Source organism: Medicago sativa, chromosome 2 (genome assembly GCF_051527215.1).
Source record: "Medicago sativa cultivar Bolivia chromosome 2, Bolivia_mono, whole genome shotgun sequence".
Taxonomy (NCBI): domain Eukaryota; kingdom Viridiplantae; phylum Streptophyta; class Magnoliopsida; order Fabales; family Fabaceae; genus Medicago; species Medicago sativa.
In genome coordinates this window covers 33470967-33498362 of record NC_140750.1, presented here as the reverse complement: position 1 = coordinate 33498362, position 27396 = coordinate 33470967, and the positions used below count along the sequence as shown (strand labels likewise).

The window sequence follows — 27396 nt, the reverse complement described above, 5'->3', positions numbered from 1 at the left end:
CTCTTTTACGTGTTTTTTATGGTTCTTGAAGTTTATTGGATTTTTATGTTCGGATTTCAGATATGATATTCGAATCTTGATCGATCGATTGATAGTGATTACAAATCAAGAAGTTTGATTTCTAATGATTCCAGATTTTGATTCTGTCATCTTCAATTGGTTGAATTTCAAAGAAAAAGACACAGTGATGCTTGTCATTCTGATTTGTATTTGTGAAGCATCTCATGTTACTCCTGTACCACTAAGGAAGAGCTATGTTGGGAATTCAAGTTTGTGAATCCAACCTCTTCATTTTATGGTGATTTCTAATGAGTATGAAGCATCTGGTTTTGGCTGCTCACAATCCTCTACACAAGATGGTTGTGTCTTCTCCACTTTGGAGTCTAAAGGCAATTGGTTATTGCATTGATGAGTATTTGGAAGTTTTGCCATCGTGTTGTTAGTTCTTATTGCTTGGTCAACATCATACTATTGTTGCCGTCTCTAAAATTGAGGTATTGATATTGTTGATGGTGTGGTTTGCGAGTTCCCTTTATTACATGAAGTTTTGTGTTTGTCTGCTGGAATGAAGAGTTCTTCAAAATGTTGGATTTACTATCTTTGCTGTTAGAAGTTTTGCATTTGCTGCATGGCTGGTAATTGGTCTGCAAAGTTATTCTGGCAATTTTTTTCTTGCTGCACTAATTGTTGCATTTAGATATTGCTACTACTTCTCTTTTGGTATGATGATTGAAGACAATTTAGGTTGGTTTTATTTGAATGAGGTTTTGTTGCAGCCTGTATGTAGCTATAGCAGAGTTACAGAGTTGAAATTTTGAGAAAAATAATATTGGCAAAGTGGTGTTGGGTAGACTACAAAGTGAAGCTTCGGGAATAATTTTGTTCTAGTTGTGTAAATGTTCACAACACTTGTTTTGGTGTTTTTATCTTTGTTGTGATGGTGTTACCACATTAGTTGCTCCCAATCAAGTGGAATGCTTCTATTAATTCGTTGGTTTCATTTGGTGGTTTGTTATCATTGATTGGTGTATATGGGTTGAAGACACATTTCATTTCATACTCTGTGACTTTATTCCATTGATGATTAGCCTTATTGGCTTTGTGGTTAGCTTCTGTCTATGATGGTTAAGCATGATGCTTCTGTCATAGATGGTTAAGAATTTATGTTAGCTTCTGCCCTATGGTGGTTAAGCACTCTTCATATTTTCTTTCTAGCTTCTGCCCTATGGTGGTTAAGCACTCTTCATATTTTCTCTCTCGCTTCTGCCCTATGGTGGTTAAGCATTATGCCCTTTGTTGGCTTTATTCATGTTAGCTTCTATTAAGTGGTTAAGCCTTGGATTGTGGCTTCTGCTTAATGGTTAAGCATTTTGCCCTTTGTTGGCCTTATTGATCTTAGCTTCTGTTAAGTGGTTAAGCCTTGAGTTGTGGCTTCTGCTTAACGGTTAAGCATTTCTCTCTATGGTTCTCTTTTATCAGTTTTTCTGCCAGTGTCTGGACATTGTTTGGATATGGTCTTGTGGCGCATTTGATATTCTTATACTGTGTTGGAGGGGTTATATAGACAAGGTTATGTTAGCCTTTGTCGTTTGTGAGTGCTATATTTGTCTTGCATGCACCATTGGTACCTTCCTGTTATGGAGTGGATGTTCATACTTGCTGGAGGTTTGTTTTGCTCCTATACATTTGAAGTATTATTGAGTGGCAACATCAATTGCAGAGACTATTTGGTTGAAGCTCCCTCTCCTTCAACGTTCCTTGTATGAAGATTGAAGAGCAACCTCTGTTTGGAAGCTTTCTCTTATTTGTATTGATCATTTTTTTCCTTCTGTTTGTGTTAGCTTTGTAATTCAAACTCAAGCTAAGAGTTCTCTTACCTTGAGTCTGAGGGAGGCTGTTGAGATATAGATAGTTATACTCATTTTAGAGTTAGTTAGGGTACTAGTATAGTCACTATATAAGTCACAAGTTGACTCATTTTGTATGACTTTTCATTCTTGCATCATTCCAACTATTATCAATACAATAATTGTTTAAGCTTTTTCTCTCTATTTTCATTGATGCCATGTTTCTCAACATTTTTTTACAAGATTATGCATTGTCAATCCAATCTACAATCTTTCAATTTTGATTTGCTTTCTTTGCCTAGTTTGATTTTTCTCTTCATATAATTTACTAGAAATTTCAAAATGTCAACAAATAAATTATTTCTTATCTTTTGGTGCGTTAGTACAATCTACAAGAGGTTTTAATTTTGGTTTGTTAGCTTGGGTTGGTTGACAATTGTGAAATTTCAACTTCCTATTGTTGTATAAAATAAATATCTAGTGTGAGTAGATTGTAAATAGAGTTCAATTTTGATAAATGAATTTTCTTGTTTTCATTTACTTTCTCCGTATTTCCACATTCAATTCAATTATAAACATTTAACAAATTTATCTTATTGTGATCTTAATAAATATATGTCTCTCACCTTTTTTTTTTGACAAAATATGTCTCTCAAGTATCACTTAGGTAATTTTCACGATAATAATAAAAAAAGTAACCAAAAAAAAAGTATCACTTAGGTTGTTTTTGTTGATATATCGGTCTTGACGGTAAACAATTTTATAATATTTTTAAGGGATCGGTCTTGACGGTAAACAATTTTATAATATTTTTAAGGGATAATCTCTCCGTTCTTTTATAATTGTCATTTTTGCATAAATTTTCTGTTTTTAATTAACTGTCATTTCCAAAGTCCAATTTATTGTTTTACCTATATTATCTTAGATATTTATTGATTTTCTGTTTTTAATTAACTGTCATTTCCAAAGTCCAATTTATTGTTTTACCTATATTATCTTAGATATTTATTGTAGAGAGAAAATACATAAAATGAGGTATTAAATGATTAAGGTTATTATAGAAAAAAGATAAATTAATATTCCCTCAGTTTCAAAATACATGTCCAATTTTTACAATGTGCACTATTCACTTGACTTACTTTGACCATACTTTTTAACTAATGTATAAATACAAATATTAGCATGTAAGATATTGTTTTATTTGTCTCGGCAAATATTTTCAAAATATTAAATTTTTATAATTTTTTACTTTAGATAATTAAATATATTAACGGTCAAAATTGTACATTGGCATATGTGAAGTGGTTGACTTAGACATGTATTTTGAAACGGAGTGAGTATATCAAAAATAGTAAAGGTATTTGTTGTCTTGATTTGTGTAAAAAGTAAAAAAAAAAATAAGAACGGTCTTGTTAACCGGTACCCTCAGGACACTGGTTAAGGAATTAAAAAAAGAAATATTTTCTTATAAATTGTGAATTCTATTTGTTAAAAGTTGAAATATTGTTTTTTTCAATGTAAATCATGTCTTTTATTTCTATTTTTAATTTCTTAATTGGTGTCAAACATATGTTAACATCTAAAAAAAAATGTAGAGAAAGTACACTTTAGGTTGATGTATATTTTCTTCTTTTATAAAGTCAACGTGTATGGTTGAATAAGTTCAGTTGTAAATTGTAAGTCAATGAGCTCTTTATAAAGACCAACTTATAACGAGTCGATCTAATTCGTAATCCCAAGTTTCACTTGTACCAAGTTTAAGTTGTACTTGAGTAATACCTTGATGTAATTATTGTCACAAGTAAAGGACGATATTGACTTTTGGCAACAAAGACCAAACCTAGTCAGAAAATTCAAAGATTGTTTTTGTGTTATTGGGAAGACAAACGTGTGAGACTGACAGGGAAGAAGCAAAGCAAAGCAAAGTATGTGTCGTACGTTCAGATATATTCTTGGCTACCACGTAAGGAAAGCCAGAAAGGAGATTGAAGAAGTACTAAGAAAATTAAAAAATAAGGAAAAGGAGAATGAAAACCATTAACAAAGTAGGAAAAATTAAAAACGTAGAATAAACAAAGAGAAACAATACAAAGAAAAATTAAAAACGTAGAATAAACAAAGAGAAACAATACAAATAATGAAATCCTTATACGCGATTTATTTATTTTTTTGGGCCGGGGTTGAACCCCAGACCTTGCATATTACCATGCATTGTCCCTATCCAACTGAGTTAAACTCACAATGACATTTATTTTATTTTATTGATCTTGCTGAAGGACATTTATTTTATTTTATTGTTCTTGCTGACAAGTGCTCTAAAAACATAATTTAAAGATTTTATTATGTTTTAAAAATACAAGTTGTTATTTTTGTCATTGCAATAATTATACAACTTTTTAATATAAATTTACTATTTTTAAAATTTTAACCAATGTTCTAAGGACACGCGTTAATATTCGCTTTTTTTAAAGATTGAGAGGGTGATTTATTATCTTGGTAAATTATAAATTATTAATATGATACACATAGTTAGTGCATAGTTAATTTTAGTCGCTTATTTTAAAGATTGAGAGTGCGATTTATTTTATTTTTTTTTGAAAGAAGAGAGCGCGATTTATTATCTATGTAAATTATAAATTAATAATATGATACACATAGTTAGTGCATAGTTAATTTTAGAAAAGTAAATAAATAAATAAATAATAGAGAATGGGACATGTGTTAAGGATCATATTAACTTGTACTCAATTAGGGTGTGTTTGGTTGTGAGAAGAAAGCGAGAAGAAAGAAATATGTGAGAGATAGTATGAAAAGAGTAAATAGAGTAGATTTGATGGGTTGTTTGGTATAAGAGAAAGAAGATAGAAATAAAAGAGAGAGGTGTGTTTAATTTTTAAAAAAACAAAAATATCCTTGCATTTAAAAGAGTAGATTTTTTTTTTGGTCAAGTTTATTTTGTCTTTTAATATAATTTAGTTTTTATTTTAGTCATTAATTTACATAGTTAATTGTATTTTATTATTATTTTAGTAAGTAAATTAATTAAAACATATCACTTAATAATAGTATATATCCTCACGTCCTCGTAAGCTTAGCTCAGTTGATAGAGACAACGCATGGTAATATGCAAGGTGTTCAAACCCCGACCCCAAAAAAAAAAGTATATACCTTCATGTATTAGCCTTCCATCAAAGAAAAATAACGGCACCAGCTTTGAAAAGTAGGGGAGGATAGTTTCGGAATTAAACACATTAAACAACATGCAATATAATCTCTCTTCACTAACTCTCTGATGCCCCAAACGAGAGAAAAGTCATCTCTCTTCACACTCTCTCTATCGGCAATCTCTCTCTCTCTCTATCATCCAAACATAGTGTTAAGGAACAAAAATTAAATAAATTTTATATTTGAAGTATAAATTATTAAACTTTACAACATTGAATACACAAGTTCTAAAAAAATACTTTAACTTTTTAATTGTGCCTCAAGACAAAGTAGTTTAGTTACTAAAAATTCATCATTAAGATAAATCATTATTCAAAAATCATTAAGATAAATAAGTGATGTGCCGGGGTTCAAACACCGAACTATACATATATTATGCAATTTTCCTACCAAATGAGTTAAACTCACGACTCTCATATTTTAAATATTACTAAACAAACCAAGATATCTAGAATTAGATTATTTTTTTTGGGGTAGAACCTTGTGGTAATTTATTCTAATTAAGTGTCACATAAACTATCTGACAAATTTAGAACTCACTTCATTAATTTAAAAGCCCGTTTGTTATAGCTTTTTTAAGAAAAAAATCACTTATTTTAAAAAAATAATCACTTTTAAGAGTTTTGCATCCGTTTGTTGCAGCTTTTTAAAAAACTCAGAATCTAAAAAAAAAAAATCTAAAAAAGCTTCAAATGAGAAGCTGTTAAGAGCAGCTTCTCAAAAAATAGATTTTTTTTAGAGGAGAGAGAGAAAATATTGTTTAAAAGATTGAACTAATTTTGTAACAAAAAATCCCTTTTATATAGTTGTATCCCAAAAAAAATAGATTATTTATTTAAAAAAATGTGATTTTTATTACGGTAAACAAACGCAGAATAGATTCTGATTTTTCATAAAATCTCTAAATTATTTTATGTCAAAATCACTTTTATTTTAATCCGTAACAAACGGACCCTAAGTGTCATTTAATGATTGATTATGTGTTTCTATTTAACTATCTTATTTTTTTTTATATTTTAAAGGTATAATTTGTTAGTTATACTCATTGTCAATTACTCATGCTTATTCTTTTTTTATAAAACTAATTAATGATATGTATTTGAAAAATTTAAGTTTGTTTTTTTTTAAATAGAATTCTTTTTTTTCATTTTAAAACAAGATTTTGTAACCTATAATAGTGGATTCATGATGAGTGAAGATTCTATAAATAGTATTAGTAACATTGTTAAAAATTTCAAGTGCAAAATAGAGGAACAAATTCTAATTGTTTGGGTGCCTCAAGGGCGCGGCGATCATTTCTTCAGTTACTTTGGTTACTTTCTGTTTGGTTAGTGTGGAATGAGCGTAATAATAGGCTTTTTGATAATTCTCACATTTCCAATGTAGAGCTTATTGAATAATTCTCACACTCCCAATGTAGAGCTTATTGAAAAGGTCAAATTTCATTCATACTGGTGGTTGAAGGCTAATAATGCCTCTTTTGTTTTTGGTTGTCAGCAGTGGGTGGTCGGACCCCCTAGCTTGTTTGGGTATCGGCTAATTGTCTGTAGAAATAACTGGTGAATAGATCAACCGCCAATACGGAATCAAAATCCGCGTACCAATAACTCCCCAAATCAAGGAGAGTAAGCAATAAAGCTCTTTCAAGTATAATAATCTAAAAGCAGTCACATGGACTAAACACAAATAAAAACCTGTACCGAAGTGGTGGTAGTTCTGACACCTTGAGACCTGCAGATCTCAACAGATTCGGAACATCATAGAATCTATGGTATAAAACACCAAACAAACATACAACTTCAATCAGACACTTAAGAATCCTGATCGTGGGATGGGTCCAGTACATTAGCAACCAGACCTTTAAGGGTTGTCAGCGTCAAATGAAGCAGACCTCTTGAGGTTTACGAAACCAACCACAGCAAAATAGGTCACAAATCCAAAGTCATCAAATCTCTAAGAAAGAACAAAACATAAGATTTTAAAATCATCTCTTTGTTAGCGGTTTTGTTTGAACTAAGCAAAGAACTTATGTGCTTCATCCTTCATGCCGGAGGTCATCAAATGACACTACTTCCTCACATCTTCAATTCATCAACAACAACATAATTCTCTTCATTTCATCACATCAGCACTTTATCGATTCAAACCATTAAACCCAATCCACAATTAAAAAACAACTTTGATGAATATTACCAATTTCTCATACAATTCACAACAATACAACAATTTAATCCAAACAAGGCATTAACATCATAACATCCATGAAATTCAACACAAATTCATAGCCAATAACATAACAATTAGATAGAACATGAACTTAGCAATATTCATCAACAACTTCATGAATTTCACACAAATAAGCTAAAATCTCAAAAACACTTATTCTATATAACCAAACATGAGTTTTAGCACAGCAACAACATAATTTCCCAACTTTTCTCATACCTAAAATAAGCATAATTAATGGAGGACGAAAATTAACTTATTCCATCAATAATTTATGAAAACACAATAAACACCACAACCAAAATTCTACCCATATGAGCAATCAATCCTAAGGATGAATAAATCTTACACTACCTTATGATTCTAAAAGCTAAGCTTCCCTAGCTCCAATCTTCCCCTCTACTTTAATTCTCTTAAGTTTTCCTTCTTTTCTCCCCTTGAGCTCTTATTTCTTCTCTTCCTTACTCTATTCTCTCTAGCCTCCAATTGTAAAATTGACAAATGATTTCACAACTCTAGTTTATGACTACTACTAGTCTTATATACTCTCACCAATTGGACTTAGTTCACTTACACCTATTGAGCTTAGTCTTATTCTTACTAACAAATACCACTACTCATCCTAATTCATGTAATTCTCCCTTTAATCATTTACCTATATTATAGTAATTCTACCAAGTTACTACAAACCTTAGTAAACATTTCTCCACTTCCAAATTACTTAAATGCCCTTCACTCCAAAAATTACCAATATATCCTTAATTTCTCTATCTCTAATAAAATCAAATTAACCCAACAATTGAAACACATCAAACAATTAAATAAATAATATCTTAAAAATTAGCTCATTACAACGTGGGTGATAGAATTTCATATGAGAAAAGGCATGTGTCAGGTCGCAAGAAGCTACTTTGAGGATTTATTGTTGAAGAAAAATAATTATCGCGTCACAGTGGTGGATAACATAGAGAAGGTTGTTTCAAATGAAGGTATTTTTTCTTAAGATACTTTTGCTTAAGGATGGAAAATGTTTGTCATCAGATGGTCCATTAGTTGTGCCTTTGGATCATGTGAATTTGTTTGCTTTTATTGATCAATCAACGAAGACTTGGAAAACACTACTTATATATAATTTATTTGATGTTACTACTGCCCATTTGATTCTTAGTACTCCAATCCAGCCTATGATACCAAATGATAAATTGATTTGGAAAGCGAAGAAGAATGGTACTTACTCAGGTCATAGTGCTTATCGTATTTGTGTGATTGAAATTGCTGACAACTTCCATCTTTATGTACCTCGTCGGTGGAATTTAATTTGGAATTTGAAAGTGCCTCCTAAAATTAAGAATTTTACTTGACACGTGTGTCGAGGATGTTTTCCAACACGTGTCCGCCTTAGTAGTAGAGGAATGTCCTGCCCAATTGATTGTGTTGCATGTGATAGTAATTATGAGGACAACATTCATGTCCTTGTAGAGTGTTCTAAAGTTGTCCAGACATGGTGTGGTGTGAATATATGGGATACCATAATCAGGGTGTTGGGTCAAGGTTATCCTATTAATACACTAATTTTCACTCTTTGCCAACAACTTTCTCCATGTCAAAGCAAATTGATTGTTATGACAATGTGAGGTCTTTAAAAAGGTTGCAATCTGAAACTTCGACAACAACATAATGAACAAAGTTTCCAAGTTGTTTAGCATGCTACTCAATTATTGGACGACTGGAGAGCGACTCAAGTTATCAGGTCTCGAAGTGAAGGAAAGACAAACATGGAGCGACAAACATTTATAAGTCACGAAGAGGAGTAATAGAAAAAGTTGGGAACTGGCAGGCAGGTATAAATGCAACATTGATGCATTCTACTCTTCGTCGATTAACATGGTAGGCTTAGAAATGTGTATTAGGAATGATGATGGTGAATTTGTGTTGGCCAAAATGGATTGATTTGATCCCCTGTGTGATTTTGATGTGGTGGAGGCCGTAGGTTTACACACATCTCTGCAATGGGCGTCATACCTTCAATTTGACAATGTGGACTTCACCCTTGCATCTAAAACAGTTGTTGATCATGTTAATTTTGATGTAGACGACAATAGTGAGTTTGGTTGTATTATTTGTGCTTGTAGACGATTGTTACTGAATAGTTTTCAGAACTCTCATGTCGAGTTCAATAGGAGGCAAGTTAATGGGGTCACTCACGAATTAGCTAAAACAACCTCATTAAATCTTAGCTTCCATGTTATAAATGATGCACTCTCACGTTTTTTTTTTGAAGAAGGCAAAATGAAATTAGATTAAACACTGACAGTAATTCATCTCGCACAAGGTGTGCAAAGAGAATCACTCCTCCAAAGATACAAGATCAGGTTTCTGTTACTACACAAAACAGAATGGAAAATGGACAAGAAGACTACTCCCTAACACCCATACAAATTAACGGGTTTCGCCACCAGTCATTATAACTGAAAGCTGAAGTGAGCCTATTCGCCCTTAACCAAGAAAAAGATACAAACTTTACTTTATCTAGTAATTGAACCAAATCCAGTGCTTTGTTTTTGAAGATCCTATTATTTCTTTCCTTCCAAACTGTCCAAACGCAAGCATGCCAGATCACTCTGAAGAAAGAATGCGTAAATTGCGGTAACCCCGCCATGTGACCAAACCGAATAAGATGCTCACGAACAGTCAGTCTTTGGCAATGATGCACTCTCACGTATTTGGCACATTTAGCTAATAAAACGCAATGAATTTATTTCTTAAATAGAAGTTTTGATGTAACATCTTTTTTTCATTTTTACATTGTGCTAAACACAAATAGACATGTTTTGTTATTAGTATAAGAAAATGCTAACAAAAATCTTTAAAATATTGTTTAGGCATCTAAAAATAGTATCTTTTACATTAAATATTTGTGTAGTTATGATTTTTACATGTGTTTGACTTGTATTTCAACGACAATTTTTTGTGGGTTCCTTATCTTTAAAACACTTATTAATCAGACCTTTAATATAAACTATGTCGACATGCCCATGAACATACCTCACTTAACAAAAACAATACATTACAATATACAAAAGTTAAGTTCAAACTTCAAATTCTCCATTTATTCATCTCATAAAATTTTATAAATCAAGCTAGTTAGGCTCTGTTTGGTAAGGCAAAAAAGTTAGCTTATAGATAATAGCTTATAAACTCGTTTGATCAAAAAAGTTCTGTTTGGTAATATTTTTAATAAGCTATCGGATATTTTTAATTAAAAAAAACTATAACGATGATAAGAGTTTGATGTGGAAACGTCATGTGATTGTTTTCCACTATGCTTCTGTTGTGAAAGTACATAGTTCTAGGATGGTTAGTTGGTTTGTTTTAGCTGTTTCACTACTTTTCCGTTAAATACTGCGTGCGTTATAGCGGGTTACTCTCTCTCTCTCTCTCCCAGCCTTTTCTTTCTATTTTTTTATTCTTATTCTTATCTTTATTTACTCTCTTTTCTACACACACCGTTTCTTTATACTCCCTCCGTCCCGGTTTAATTGACCTACTTTGGTTTTTCACACAGATTAAGAAAAGTGTATAAATAAAGGAGAAAGTGAAATATATTGTATTGGGAATGATAAAAGTAGTATTATTTAGTGTTATATTGTATTGGGAATGATGAAAGTTGTATTGAAAATTGAAATAAGTCAGTTATTTTGAGACACTTTTTTTTAGAAAATAGGTCGGTTATTCCGGGACGCAGGGAGTAGTAGTAATATTTTATTTTCACTACCAAAAAAGTAATATTTTATTTTCCTGACAAATTATTAATATTTGAGTACAGTATATCTTTATTCCGTAAAAATAGATATTTCATCTCTATAAAATTAAAAAAAATATTTGATCTATATTTATCTAAAATAGAAAGATTTTCATTAAAAATATATATTTGTCAAAAATAGAAAGATTTTCATTAAAAATAAATATTTGACCTATCTTTATTTGATGCATTTGGAATTAGAATATCCTCCTTTTTTGGTGACGTGGAATTCAAATACCGTGACATCATATACTTTAAAATTTAAATTTTCTAGATAACAGAAAAATCAATTATAATTACTCCCTCCGTCCCGGAATAACTGACCCATTTTCTAAAAAAAAGTGTCCCAAAATAATTGACCCATTTCAATTTTCAATACAACTTTCATCATTCCCAATACAATATAACACTAAATAATACTACTTTTATCATTCCCAATACAATATATTTCACTTTCCCCTTTATTTATACATTTTTATTAATAAGTGTGAAATGAGTCAAGGGGTCAATTAATTCGGGACGGAGGGAGTACAAGTTTACAAAATTACAACAATAAGAGAAGAAGAGTTCAATCGTTATAGAAAGAAGAAAGAAGAGGAAGAGTTCAAAAAGCACATGTACACGTCTTTCAACGTAGAATTCTGCTACCACAAGGTACAACGTACAAGTCTCTGTTTTAAATCTCCGCATAATTATATTTTATATTTTATATTTTATGTTTTAAGTCTCTAATTTGCAAGTACTTCTATGTGCTACTATTTGTCTTCATACTACTAAATATCTAAGATTAATTAAAACGATTTTTTAATAAAAAATATTAGGTTTCTTTTTTTGACTATAAAAAACATTAATATTAGGTTTCTTTTTCACACAAGACTGTCGATTTGGATCCTATAAAATAAATAAAGCCTGGAGTGAAATTTTTTGTTATCGTAACAAATTCATGGTTTGTTATAAATTACTCCCTCCAGTCCTATTTATAAGAAAAAGTTGACTTTTTAGATTCATTAAATAATTGATGTATCTAGTATAAAAATAGATCAAATACATCAATTATTCAATAAATCAAAAAAGTAAATTGTTTCTTATAAATAGGACCGGAGGAAGTATAAATTAATGATTAATATTAATCACTTTACACTTTAAGGTGAGCTATTCACGTCGGAACACTTAAGAGGAGTACGATCGGATATATGAATTTATATACATTGAATTTTTCTATTTAATTTTTGTGAGTTTGAATATATAAATTTGATGTGATTTGTATGTATTGAAAATATTTTTTTTCTCATAATGTTTAACATAGCGAAAACAAAATTCACGACATGATCGCGAATGTTTTTCTTATCACTACTTGGTTGAAAGTTTGACCACAATTACACGCTACTACCATAGTGTTTTCCGACGAGAGCGAAAGTGTATTGGTTGACATCGATTCGTGATATAATTTGCGATAAAAAGTCTCACGATGTTCAATTTTTTTATACGTTTATACAATTAAATCATACCGTGTAAATTATTTCAAAAATATTCAAGAATTAATTTAAGAAAGTGACATTATGATTTGATTTGATTGGATACGTCGACGCGTAATTATTTTTTACAAATAGAAACTATTAATTTTCTTTGGAAGAAAATAGAAACTAGTACTAATATTTAGTTGTATTTTCTTAATTAAATATTTTTACCTGGTCAATTCCAATTTCTAATTATCAATTTTGTTTTTATTTACTTTCTCTACAATTCAGGTACCATATAAGAGCATTAGATTCCAAAACTCATAAGATATATATATTTTTCACACTTTATTATTTTTTTATTATTGGCAATTTATAGGTAAATTGTTAGAGGGGTGTCTCACACAATTTTGCTTACACATGCAAATTGAATTTGCAATTAGGTTTTCATCACTCTGTTAATTTCTTCATAAATTTTCATTCTTTTAATCCATTTATACGCAATCACAACGTGGAAGTTACTAAAAACTCTCTTTTGCTGCATTGAGGGTGTGTATGAAAATTTCTGCATTTGTTTTAATTTTCTCAAAAATAATAAAAATTTAATCTTTTTGTTTTTTTGTTTTTGTTTGTTTTAATGTTTGTTTTATGGACAGTTATTTTGCTATAAGAGAAGTTGAAAACCGTTTCTGGGTTGTGTTGTTTTGATCATTTGTGAAATTTGATGATGATGTTTGTTTTAAAGGGTATCTGTGTTTTGTTGCAGGCATAAATATTTTATTGAATGAAACAAATGGAATTGGATGCCAAAGAGGTTAGATTTTCAAACCCTAACAATGCATGATTTCTCTTGAATGTTATATGTGTGAATCTCTTATCCTCTGTTTTTTGTGGATCACAATTGTTCATGATGATCTTGTTATCTGTGTTCATTGATTTTGGATAATTGTTTGTTTGTTGTTTTTGTTTTGATTTTTTGTTCTGCTTGTAACATTGTATCTCTGTTTCTGGTTTAATTGTTAAAATTCTTTCTAAACCCTTGTTTTTCGACCTATGTGTCGAGCTATATGAGTTTTTATCTTTCATAGGGTTTGGAAAGTTTAGAAATTTTCATGTGATGCGGTTGATTAGGTTTTCGGTTCATGTGATGCGGTTGATTAGGTTTTCGGAGTAATCTACATATGTGATATTGGTATCTCTGAATGATTTGATCATCAACGATTTTTAGATTCGATCTCGTTATTTTGTTGTGTTTGACATTCATCGTCGTTTCCTCCTTTAATGCATCGGTATTTTATGCGAAGTGATTTGAGTAGCATCTAGCAACCATTAATTTAGAATTCTTGCATATTTTTTCAGGATAGTCCTCTTCAGCACAAGCCTAAAAAGGACAATGCACCTGAGTCTCCTGAAAGTCTTAGAAGTAAAAAGGTATGTAGCCAGGTCTGCTGTTTTGAGTACGCTTGACCAATCTTTTGTACTTTTCTTGCCGTTCTTTGGAACAAATAGGAACGATTCATTTGAAATTACAATATTGATTACGCATGACCAATATTTGTTTTGTTGTTGAAATATACGCATGACCAATATATAACGTAGTCAATGATTTATATTCGCGTTTTCTATTCTTTTTTCATATGTTGGATTATTGTTGTCATGTTGCAGATATCAGCTAGATGGGATCCATCTGAAGCATGTCGGCCTATAATTGATGAAGCACCTGTTTTTCATCCAACTATTGAAGTACTTTTTTATTTTTATAACCATCTTCATATTGTTTATATCGTAGTATTATTGTAGTTTGTTTAATAACTTTTGTTTCTTTTGCTTACTCTGTTTCCTCAGGAGTTTGAAGATACACTGAGTTACATAGCGAAGATACGCCCCCTAGCCGAACCTTATGGCATATGTAGGATTGTCCCTCCAGCTTGTTGGGTTCCACCTTGCCTTCTTAAGGAGAAAGATATTTGGGAAAATGCCGAATTTTCCACCCGTATTCAGCAAATTGATTTACTTCAAAATAGAGAACCTATGAAGAAAAAAAGTAGGGGAAGGAAGCGAAAACGTAGAAGGAACTCCAAATCAGGAACATGTAGGAGAGCTTCCAAATCAGCTTCTGAAGCTAATAATGCATCTGAAGCTGATGAGAAATACGGATTTCAAGCAGGGTCCGACTTCACGTTTAAAGACTTTCAGCAATATGCTAGCTACTTTAAGGAATGCTACTTTGGGTTGAAAGATGCAAATGAAGATGGAAAAGTTAATGATAGTAACCACCAAAACCGAAGGGAGCCCTCCGAGGAGGAAATTGAAGGCGAATACTGGCGAATAGTAGAGCAGCCAACAGATGAAGTTGAGGTATTATTACTAACCATTGTTTAATTTACAACTATATTGGTCTTTTATGTAAATGTGCAAACAGATTAAACAATACACTCTTATATTGTAGGTGTACTATGGAGCGGACTTGGAAACTGGAGTATTTGGAAGTGGTTTTTCTAAGGCATCATCCATACCTAAGGGTTATCCGGATCAGTATGCACTTTCTGGTTGGAATCTAAATAACTTCCCGCGACTACCAGGTTCTGTACTAAGTTTTGAAGGAAGTGACATCTCAGGAGTACTAGTTCCATGGCTGTATGTTGGCATGTGCTTTTCATCGTTTTGTTGGGTAAGTGGCGAGAAGTACTCTTCTTTTCACGTCTAAATTTATGAATAGCAGAGTTTAAGACATGACATGGCATATTATCGATTGTTTCTCTTGATAGTCTGTATGTCTTTTATTTGTAGAGTATTAACAGCTTATTTTTCATGAAAAAATGGGTTTGAAAAGTAACTTCATTGAATCGTTTGTAACGACAACAAAATCATCAGTCTGTTGGCACTTTTGCCAGGCTCCACTTATTTATGTTGGCATATTTCAAATGTTGAACTACAAAACTAATAAAATCATGTCTTTATCTTTAATTTTGCATTTCTTTTTTTCAAACCCAAATAGCTTCCAAAAACGATAGGATAACCCATTGTCATTATTTTCTTCTTCTAACAGCATGTTGAGGATCATCACCTCTATTCGCTTAATTATCTACACTTTGGTGACTCAAAGATATGGTATGGAGTACCTGGTAGCCATGCTTCTGCTTTAGAAAATGCAATGAAGAAGCACTTGCCTGATTTGTTCGAGGAAGTACCAAATCTACTCAATGATCTGGTATAACGCTACGACTTGTGCATTCCTATCATTATGTGTATAGCAGGCTGACACTATTTTATCTCCAGAACTTTCACTAGATTTTGGGAATTGTTTTATATGGTTATGATTTTCATCTTCACGCAGGTTACTCAGTTATCTCCATCAATTCTTAAAGATGAGGGAGTGCCCGTATATCGCACTGTTCAGCACTCTGGGGAATTTGTCATTACTTTTCCGAGGGGGTACCACTCTGGGTTCAATTGTGGGTTCAACTGTGCAGAAGCAGTGAATGTAGCTCCTGTCGATTGGTTAACGCATGGCCTAAATGCCGTTGAACTTTACAGTTTACAACGCCGTAAGACATCATTGTCACATGACAAGCTTTTATTTGGATCATCGCTGGAAGCTATACGAGCCCTTGCAGAGCTAACTCTTCATGGAAAGGAAAGTTCAAAAAATTTGAAATGGAGAAGCTACTGTGGGAAAGATGGAGTTCTTACTAAGGCATTTAAGGTAATGATTTCATACTCTCAATTCTTTTTTAATTGTCGTTTTTTTAGAAGAATTTCGTTCTTATTTAGTTACAAAGGAGATATCTGATTCCTTATATGCTTTTCTGGTTACCCGTTTTTTCTGACAGGCAAGGATAAAGATGGAAGAAGAGAGGCTAAACTGTCTTCCAACTCATTTTAAGTCGCTGAAGATGGGCAACGACTTTGACTTGCATACAGAACGAGAATGCTTTTCTTGCTTCTATGACTTGTATCTATCTGCTGTCGGTTGCGAGTGCTCTCCTGATAAATATTCTTGTCTTAAGCATGCTTGTTTGTTCTGCTCATGCGAAATGGACAAAAGATTTGTTCTGCTTCGATATAATATGAATGAGCTAAACAAATTGCTTGAAGCACTAGAAGGAGATTCACTTGCTCTTGAGTTATGGGAAAGTAAAAACTTCGGAATGGTTTCTGCCGAGGCCAGTGAGGTTTGCATGAATAAACAAGAGGTGGATGGAGACAAGGGTCATGAAGAAACTGGTTGTGCGGGAACCAGGGATAAGTCAAATAGTCATGCTACATCAGAGCTAATGCAGTGTGAATCTCACCTTGTAACCCTTAGCGCGCCGAATGAAAGTATAGATAGTGATAATGACAATATGATAGTCATAGACAAAGATAAGGCGGATATTGCAGATAGCCATAACAAGGGTGATTCAGTAGAGGAAAAAGCATGTTGTTCAGAGACAAAAAAGGAACAAGACAACATGGAACTTGTTGTTGACCTATCACCTTCATCTTCTGTTGTGAAGACAGAAGTTTCATCATGCTCTAGGAATGTTCACAATTCTTGTACATTTGATGGTGGAAAACTTGAGGTGCATCTGCAAATGGATTCAGATTCAAGAAAGAAACCCAAAATTGTAGTTGAAAAAGTCACTGACACCACGAATGCGAGTATATCTTTGACACAAGAAAGCTTTCTAATGCAAATTTTTAGTACTTCTGTCAAGCCTATAAGTTTGGGATCTGTTGTTCATGGGAAGCTATGGTGCAATAAGCATGCAATATATCCAAAAGGTATGCTGTAGTGGGATCTTTTATGGTCTTAGATATTACCATTGATTAGTTTACTTTTGAAGTTTAATTTTAAAACGATTTGGTAAACACTTTTGTAGGATTCAAGAGCCGAGTTAATTTCTTTAGCATCATCGATCCAACAAGAATCTGTAGCTATGTTTCTGAAGTAATTGATGCTGGACTTCTAGGACCTCTTTTCAAGGTATCATTCTGGACCTTGTTTCCGTACCGAGTTTAAAAATGAAATCATATTGACAAGTTACTATTTGTTGACCTCTTTTTTTTACCGTTCATGGCCACAAACTTCGTTAGTTTTTTAATTGTTACGAAATCAGTTGCATCAATGTCTGAACTCCGTGACTCCGACAAAATATATAAATTAACCAACTATATGAGTTTTATGGTTGTATTTATTTGCATTAGTTGTCTAATTTCTCTCTTATTCCATAAAATGTTTCAGGTTACAATGGAGGAATGTCCAAGTGTCACTTTCACGGAAACCTCAGCAGATAAGTGTTGGGAATCAGTTCTTAAGAGACTACGTGACAAAATCACAGAGCAAAGGAGTCTAGGTGAACATGAACTTCCTTCCTTAGAGCTTCTGAAAAGCATTAACGGTTTTAGAATGTTCGGCTTCCCTTTACCGTCCATTGTTCAGGTAATGTAAACACATCAATCTTATCTATGTTTTTAGCTAGAACTAATATCACCTGTTTGTAGTTTTTCTAATGTTAAATTGAATCACATAACACATTGTTCGAACCTCTACCAAATTGCTTTGAACTGGATTAACATGCTTATTACGGTCAAATTTGTTAAGTAACAGCTGAACTAATACACGTATAATTTGGTAAGATCATAAACGATTCTTCTGGAATATGTTCTCACTTATGTTCCGACAAACATTTTCAGGCCATCGAAGCTCAAGATCCCAGTCATCAGTGTGCAGAGTATTGGAATCACAAAGGTTTCCCTACATCTCCAGGAAGTGTCATCGATAACTGTAAAGTCCTATGTTGTTCAAGTAGCCCTACCAAAGTTTTTGGTATTAATTTGACTGATCAGGCTATAGGCAACATAGGAGGAAGTTATTATTCTCTTGAAGAGATGAAATCAATACTACAAAAGGCAAGTCTCGAAGAGCTAAGCTCATTACGCAAGTTTCTCATCTCTGACGCACAATGTTCTGAGTGGAGAATGACATTAACATCATTGATCGATGAGATTCAGAAAGCTTTGTAGATAGGAGAAGAATAAGATCTCAATTCTTTCCGACGTTGGATAGTCATTTTAATTTAGTCATAAGTTAGGCTCATTCTTTTAGCGATAAATTTAACTGAAGAAATTTCTGGGTGAAGCCTAGATGAAATTTTGGTACTTGCCCTCGATCATCATTGACCTAATTACAGATGCATTTTGCAATCGACCCTTTTGTACTTTGTTTTGGAATTTGCCTTTCAAGGTTAAGGCTTTAGCTTTTGCTCGAATCATAGGTTTTACATTTTATTTATTTTCTCTCTAAATTATGTATATACACAGATAAACAAATGCAACTGTTGCAATAAATGATAAAATGCAGGGAAACTACACACGGCGAATGCACGTTCTGCCATTCTCCTGCGCAGAATTTTGAATATGTGTGATCTTAGTCTCAGATAAACTGTAATGCAGAGATCGCCATATCCTGCATTACTTTTATTTAATTCGACTAACAAATATGCGTACCATCGACGCTCAAAGCGAATTAAATTAAATGCGAAAAAGTTGAAGTTTAGGAATAGTTATCTGTATCTTAGGATAATTTGAGGTTCATCGACATATAATATTGTTATATCACTTTGTTTTTAAGTAAAAACGAATTTTGTTACTTGTACGTGAGACATACGAAAAGAATGAATTGTTGCCTAAACAACTATGAAAATTTAACACAATGAAAATGAATAAACCATCATTTTGATCCTTAAACTATGAATCTCTTTTCAATTTGGTCCCTAAACTATAAAACTAAATCAAGTTTTGGCAACGTACTCAAGATTTTTTTATATACTGTTTAATACATTATTACAAATAGATTACCTAATTGAAGTTAATTTACAAGGGCTGAGAATAATGATAATAATCGAATATTTCAATACCAAAAAAATAATTGAAGACAAAGAAGAACAGAACAGAAATAAACGCATCACAATTGTTGAATAATCTAATCAATCACACAAAGATATAAACAAAAAATAAACAAAAAAATTGCATGAAAGTCAAAATATAACACAGAAGAAAAACCTCTTTATTCAATATTCTGTTATACACTACAAAATCACTACATTGCATATTGACAAAAACATACTAAAAAAGCAATACATCAAATTTTTTTCTTTACAATATTGAATCCCCTAAACTCAACTCACCTAATTTTCTTTACAAAGAAAAATAATACTGCTAAATTTTCTTGACTATAATGCACCCAAGAAAGGAAATAAAAACTCAACATGTATCGAAGAGCATGAGTTGATGAAGAACAAAACTGATAACCAACAGGAAGATGTTGAAGACGGCACAGACACACAGTGAGGAGTCAGCAGAATCCCACGTTTCTCCAACCGGCAAAAAAGGCTGCGAATTAGGCATCATGGAAGCATCACCAAATGTTGAGTAATCAAGAAGCCTCTGAACACCATGAACAGCAAGAGAAGAAGTATTATAAAGATCAGGTTGAGTGAGCAAGACATCATCAAGAGTGAAATTACCGGGTGAGTTATCGGTAACGGTGATGGTTTTACCGGGGAGGAGAGTAGGGATACGAGAGTAACGAGGGAGGAGGAGGAGGTCAGCGTAGACGAGACGTTGAGGGATGATATGGTATGGAAAAGTGAAAGGGTTTAATGTAGAGGAAGATGGTAAGGGTTGTTGAGGGAGGAAGAGTGTTAGGCTTAGTGATGGATGTGAGATTGATAATATGCTTACCCATTTGTTTATGCTTGTGTCTCCTGATCCTATCAGTGCATCAAGAATGTTGTTCATTTCTTGCATTGCCAATGGTGGAGTTGATGATGCTGTTGTTAAGTTGTTGATGGGGTTTGTTGTGGTGCTACTGCATGTTGTGGAGGTTGTGAACATGATGAGTGTGATGATGAAGAAATGAGGATAGTAGTTGAGGTTTGCCATGGCAGAGGGAAAGTGAGAGAGAAAGTGGGAAAGAAAGAGAGAGAAAGAGAGAGAGAGAGATTTGTGTTCTTGGGTTATGGATGAAAAAGAGAATGATTAGTGGGTTTGGATTTTATAATTTGTATTGAATGTGTTGTGAGATTAGGATTTGGATGACACAGATAACAGAAAAATAACAGAATTAGTTGGTTATAAACCAAATAAAAGAAATGATATTGGTTATATTAAAATTTTGATTAGTTGTATTTATATTGTATTTAAATCACCCGCAGGAATTACACATTTTCAAAGTAACAGGCAATAATTTAATCTAACATTTTTTTTTTTTTGAGGAATTTTAACCTAACATTTAGAATTGAGGTCTTGATTGATACATAATTACTACTTTTATTTTGTCTCTAAAACAAATTATGTAAATAAAATAATAATTTTATATAATATGTAAACTTGATGAACTCAAATTAGTAAACTTGTCCACAAAGACCTAAGACCAATTCTTATGTGAGTTTTAAAGGATTCACAATTGGAATGCTTCAATGTGGTTAAAATTAGGTATAGTGAAGACATCTTGAATGAACCGTAGATTTGTTGCATCATAAAGTTCTAATATACAAGGTGAAACTAGATCTTATTGAGCCCTGAATTTGAGCTTCCTTGATCATCAAGAAACGATCAATTATGTCGAAAGAACAAGTTATTAGCAGACATAACAACTAAGCGATTTCTCATTTGGATAATATGAATAGTGTTCTCCTCATAACCAGCATTTCATTTCCCACGTGTATATATACCCAACGAAAAGAACAATATATTTTTATACAGAAACCAATATATACTGCACAATTCAATTCAAACATCGATTTGAAATAGGTTCTGCACCACTGTTATAAAATAGAAAAATATAACACTATTAGAGGTTAAGTCAGGTCATTTTCGTCCAGTGAATCTTCATCATCTTCGGCAGTACCAGTCTTTAATGCACTCACATCGCCTGTTGGAAGTTTCCTCGCAAGCCTAATTATCTGCAGGTAATTTATTCCAAAGTTGAGTCCATATATATAACCCCGTGATTGACAGAAAAAATATCAGTAATTATTGATTGAAGATTGTGTATGCTGTATGAAATTTGACATGCATTGCTGGTCACTATCCGGTAATAACAAGGTATTTCACGAGTGAGCACAGGATTTGTTTGGCTCCGTTAATAAAAATTATACTTTGATTGGATATAAAAGATTTTAAGGCAAGCTGAATTATAAGGCAATGTGATGAACAAATCATTTAGAACCTAACCCTTGAAACAGTAAAGACCGCAAGGTAAAAAAATTTGGATTAAATAACAAATCTATTTGATTCTTGCACTCAAAAAGTGGAAGACCTGATATTGGTGACAAGCAGCCGAGAAGTTTCTATAGCTAGAGTGTATTCATTATCTATATTTTTGCGGTCCAAAAGAAAAACAACATATAAGCTAAATCACTCACTGCGTGGTCAAGATGGGAAACAGCGCTAGACTGAGCAATTTTTTTGATTTCGTCGACGTCTCCATCCGTATAAGCAGAAAGAAACTTGCTAGCACAACGATTGTGGTCACTTTTAAGAAAAGCATCAATCCTACAGACACCACAAGCATTTATATCCATTTATTCATCAGTTCAATTAACAAATTCGATAAAGCATATGATAAATTAGTAAATTACAGAGTAAATAGTAAATCTTAAAATCGGCACGCAGTATGTTAAGTTGTTGCAACCAAATGTATGCTTGTCCCAAAGAAACTCTGGTTAATTTGGACCCAGAATGTATGATCAGAATTTTTCGATTACAAATCAGACCTACAAAAATTTTATTCATAGTATTCATCCTATGAATGCTATTTTGTCAGGGCAAGAAGAAATCGGAGTTCGAAAACAAAGAAGCAAACCCGGTGTAAAAGTTCAACGGCGACAACAACAATGATAAAAATGATTTCAGTTCAATGCACAGGTAAGGGCATAATTGACAAAAAAAGAAGTTAATGTTGCATTGAACTTGAGTTTTTTACTACAAAACTGACAGTTAAAGGAAAATAGAGCATAAAGATCAATAGATCACACGTTGATGTTGGTTGGATTTATAGTACAGAACAGCATAACAAGGAGGTAAAAACTTACTGAGAGCAGTCATTATAGCATTTCTCTGCTTGCTTAAAATCATCAGCATAAAGGTAGACAATAATTGCACTAAGATAAGCCTGCATTCATGACAAGGAGTGTGAGAGAAAGTTTATGAAAAAATAATAATAGTACACTTCAGCAAATGAACACAATGCTAAAAGACTATGTAACAGAAACTTTAGCCTTGGATTCAATTTGTGAAAGGACCATGTTGGAGAGGTTAAACACAACGAACATGCATATAAACTAGTATAAACAATATGGATTCTAGTTGTATTCACATGTTTGGCTGGATAGAAATTTCGAATGTAGTTAACCATACAATTAAAAAACATAATAAATAAAATACTCCTAGTTAGCACGCTAAATATAGAGATATCACAGTCTTTGCTCCCTGTTTTATCCCTTTCAGAGTATTTAGCAAAGGGATTGACTTAAAAGTTAAAATAAAGAAAACAAAGTTATAATATTCCAAACCTTGGACTGACTATTGGTAGCATTACATTTGTCAGCCGCCAAGCCCAATCTCAACAGGGATGATGCAGCATCTGTATATCTGTGCATCAAACCATGCCCAAGGAAATATATGTAAGTCAACATACAATAGATGAAATGTTTACATACCAATTTACACTTACGAAAACAACTTGATTTTACATTATGCAGATAACAATAATTAAGGGAAACCCCTCTAAAATATTAGCTTTACAACAAGTAAAAGCCAAATTCTTTGTCCTCCTAGTGACACTACTAGTTAAGAGAAGAAATCTCTTTAAAAGGAGCATGAGTCATGCTCAGCCGTTGTGTTGCATAAATGCCACATTGCGACAAAATTTGGCTTCTTTACTTCAACCAAAACCAGTAAAACTAGTCAACAAAATCTGGTCCAAGGAGGACCCAGAATTCAAAGATGCCACAAGACGCATAAGGATAGTATAAACATAGGTTTTGAGGAGTAAGATAAAAGTGTGGTGGTCAAGTTTTGACATAAGATAACGATGATAAACTACTTCTAGGTCCAACTATTCAGTTCTTAGGTAGCATTTGGCATATGAATAGAACGGAACAAACTGTTTAATTTCATTCTCTTTGGTTCTACCCTTTTAGTGGAACTAAAATATACAACTTCTTTAGCCTTATGTTCCATTCCTTTGAATTTTTAAATAAAACCAAATGTAGAACCGAACACGTGTTTCATCTGCTCTAACCTATTAATCAAATGCTACCTTTGGTGTCAGAGGTGGCTGGTGTAGTTAAATCAAATACTACTAGTCGTCCTGTTTTTCTCCTACGCCGGTATTTGGTGAATTTTTTAGATTAGATATTGGCCATCACATCAACATAACTCTTCTAGATAAAACTTAAGTTGTTTCTTGCATCTGCATGAAACTCATTAAGCCTCCAATTATAAATTTGGAAGTGTTATTTGCAGTAACCAAACAATCACAAATGTGGTCCTTTATCACCATATCATTACTTGAAAATCAATGGAACCCTTGCAACGAAGTGCTTATTGTAGCTTCATGGCATTGAATAATTTAAATAGCTTTCCATCCTATTTTAAGTTGGCTATCATAGCTTAAGCAATCTATACTACATCACATACAACCTGCACTTATTGTGGGAATGAAATTGACAAAATGAAATAAAAAAAAAACAAAATTTATACGAGGACACAATATTATGAATCTCGTAAAGTAGATTCCAGGAAACAACTCATTTAAGAAAATGTTAAACTATATCCATGTTATGCTACAATATTTGACTTATTTTGTGTCACACTTGTTAACATAAAAAAAAATAAAAAATCCAACAGAATATATAGAGACTTTGATATAGCCCAAACAAAAATTTATATTCAATGTTGTAAAATAGTGAAAAAGATAGGTTATACTCATACTCTAAAATACCATAAAATGTACACTGTCTTCTATAGGACTTACTTCTCAAGTTTTATATAAACACTAGTTACAGCACGGTATAGATCAAAGGTCATCTGTTCCTTTTCATCGTCTTCAAGAATTGTACAAGCATCTGTATATAACTGAATAGCTTCTTCAGGCATGGTATCTTCCAAAGCACTACATAAAGGGAATGGTACTATGAAAAACATATGGTGATAACAAAAGAGAATTACATTCCCAGTAGGCACTAAAACACAATTTTACATCCAGATGCAATATATGCATTGATTATTGTTTGTAACATACAGCATCTGCAGCATAAAATACAAGGGTCATCACTGTATTAAATCTATAATGAGACTTGTGTATGATTTCTAATCATTTAACATCAACACAAGTTATTACTTCCTTTTTTGTAATCATTGACTACACAAAATGACAGATTTACACTCAGCTTATAGTAAGATATTCTATTAGAGTGAGAGAGGAAATACACAATTATGATTGGGATAAGATACCATCCAAAACAGAGAAAGAAACATATTAGAGAACTCGAATAGATCAAGAATGTAGTAATGCTGCTTAATCCCTAATCATATCTGAAATGAAAATCCGTTTGAAACACTCATGAGCACCGCGCTGATAAATGGCCATATACAAAGATTATCCCAAAGCAATATGAAATCCAACGAATCACTCCTATGAAAGCAATTCAAGTGACATTGCTACCGTACCAAATACCCCAAAGGACTCAATAAACTACATACTACACAAAGATCCTAGCCTGCTTGATTTTTGCAAAGAATATATGTAAATTGGTTACGATGGAGTTGCCATATGCTATCCTATCAGGGCATTCACACTATGTATTTTGATATATGCTAATGTTTATTTGATTATTCTACTTCAACATATCACAATAATTATAATATTAATAAATAATACAACATATAATTCAGCTGCAAAACAAGAGGGTAAACAATTCAATTACCGGGCTCCCTTTGCAAGAGCATCAGATGCAGGTTGTGGTCTCCCACACTCCATGTACAACTCAGACGCCTTTTGATAGAAGTCTGCAACTTCTCTCCAGTTGCTCAGTTCCTTAGCCAGAGCAGCTGCAGATTCCATGTGCTTAGCTGCATCCCAAGGTCTGGTTAACTTGTCAAGGAACGACAGTTTAATAAAGTGAATCCGATAACAACATAGAAAACCATCAAAACGTTTACCCTTCATTACGGAAGAAACTGAACGAAACTATATGATCAAAATCAAAGAACATAAGGATACGAAGAAAGCATTTGTTGTCCTTGTGAAGCTTTCTCATATGCTATTTTGGCTTTCTCATGGTTCCTGGCAGCTCTAAACCCATTCGCTACACCAGAATAAGAAGAGTTCATCAGATGTATTACCAATATAACCGCCAAAATGTAATTTGGACATACTTGCCACCCGTGTTATCAGATAGCCGCTATAACTTTAACAGAAACTGAATAAAATTGTTATTGTTCTGCGATACACTATTTAGTACAAAATGTTGTAAAATAGAAGCTACAGCGGCACCACATCATTGTAGCGTAGCGGAATTTTAACAAACCACTATTGCACGCAATCCGCAATTGACAACACTGATTACCATAAATTACTTCAAGTAACAGTGAAATAAAATAATTAGAAATAGTAGAATGATATTATTGTATACCAGCTTGTTCATAAAGAACAGTAGCAGTTTTCCAATCAGCACTCCACCTAGTGAGACTGAGTTTTGTTCTGAAAAAGAGAAAGACAAGTAATAAGATCTTATATCAATAAAATTCAAAGGACATGTTAACCATAGTTCAATAATCCTATTTAGAATAAATAATAAAACCTGAATTAGTTCATGATAAGAACAAAATCAACGAAATAAATAGTTGTTAATAAACTAAAAATCAAAAAATTTTCCTATGATCAAAATCAAGATTGTTATGTTACTACTGTATAATTCGCAGGTGGAATCTGAGGTTGAAAAACAATGAGAGAGAGAGAGAGAGAGAGAGAGAGAGAGAGAGTATAAACATACAGTTTATCAGCTTTGGCTAACAGCTTGTTGGGATCGGAGGAGGACATAGTTGTGTTGTGCTGATTGTGTCTTGTCTTTGTGGAGTCCTTTCCGATTCAAGTGTTGTTGTGTTGTGTTGTGTTGCTACTATCTCACAACTCACGCTTCAAACATACTCCAATAACTACTAACCATGTGTCCGACACCTTTATTTATTTATTTATTTTCTCAAAATTAATTAGATCCGGGCATAGTTTTAAAACTCGGCTCGGCCATCGACTTGGTAAGGTCACTGAGTCACTGGTTCAATGGTCGAACTATTGGGTCACTGGTTGAACCGCGTGACTGAATCAATTTAAATTGTATGACTCGGTTGTATAGACATTTAACCGGATAAAATATGATGATTCGATCATTAAAAAAATATATAAAAAAGTATGAAAATATAAGTTAACATTATTTCCTAACCTTACTTTAAGATTCATTGATTTAATAAAAAAAACTAATATTCAATTTAGTTAAAGAAAAAAAACGTTAAAAAATAAGAAGAAAAGGTTAAAGAATAAGAATCCTGCTCTTTACCCAAACGGTTTTGCTCATTCCCAAAGTAAATGTCAAAAATACCGCTACGCATGTTAACTCACGCTAGTGTAAATGGAAACGTGAGTTAACATACGTTGCGTGAGTTAACTCATGTTACGTGACTTAAGTCACGCCCAAAAAAACACATTAAAACTCAGCGTGAGTTAACTCACGCTGGTTTGCTTTCCCCTAAAATTCACACTGAACCTTATAGTTTGCTGAGAACATAT

General features: G+C 32.7%; 3 protein-coding genes across 6 annotated transcripts; 1 reads left to right on the top strand and 2 right to left on the bottom strand.

Moving 5' to 3' along the window:
• Positions 1 to 11656: 11656 nt before the first annotated feature.
• Positions 11657 to 18960, top strand: LOC146946388 (lysine-specific demethylase JMJ18-like). Of its 4 annotated transcripts, none has more exons than XM_085744488.1 (12): positions 11657 to 11754; positions 13324 to 13371; positions 13917 to 13988; positions 14223 to 14300; positions 14403 to 14915; positions 15007 to 15228; positions 15607 to 15768; positions 15895 to 16263; positions 16391 to 17324; positions 17423 to 17526; positions 17785 to 17982; positions 18237 to 18960. In XM_085744488.1, exons 2-12 carry the CDS (start codon positions 13342 to 13344, stop codon positions 18564 to 18566), a joined length of 3012 nt encoding a protein of 1003 aa, XP_085600614.1. In that variant the 5' UTR covers positions 11657 to 11754; positions 13324 to 13341; the 3' UTR covers positions 18567 to 18960. The 4 variants fall into 4 exon arrangements, with proteins under 4 accessions (XP_085600614.1, XP_085600616.1, XP_085600615.1 ...); XM_085744490.1 differs by lacking the exon at positions 11657 to 11754 and adding an exon at positions 12851 to 12936; XM_085744489.1 differs by lacking the exon at positions 11657 to 11754 and adding an exon at positions 12919 to 13000.
• Positions 18961 to 19639: 679 nt separating this feature from the next.
• On the bottom strand, positions 19640 to 20552 carry LOC146946387 (uncharacterized). Its single transcript, XM_085744486.1, has one exon. The coding sequence runs from the start codon at positions 20484 to 20486 to the stop codon at positions 19806 to 19808; it is 681 nt and encodes a 226-aa protein (XP_085600612.1). The 5' UTR covers positions 20487 to 20552; the 3' UTR covers positions 19640 to 19805.
• A 722-nt stretch (positions 20553 to 21274) lies between these two features.
• Positions 21275 to 26739, bottom strand: GSNAP (gamma-soluble NSF attachment protein). The gene is made up of 9 exons (XM_085744485.1): positions 26606 to 26739; positions 26246 to 26313; positions 25834 to 25918; positions 25538 to 25696; positions 24586 to 24723; positions 23120 to 23198; positions 22640 to 22719; positions 21971 to 22100; positions 21275 to 21508 (listed from the first exon to the last, which is right to left on the bottom strand). The coding sequence occupies exons 1-9, from the start codon at positions 26650 to 26652 to the stop codon at positions 21404 to 21406; spliced, it is 891 nt and encodes a 296-aa protein (XP_085600611.1). The 5' UTR covers positions 26653 to 26739; the 3' UTR covers positions 21275 to 21403.
• Between the last annotated feature and the right edge of the window lie 657 nt (positions 26740 to 27396).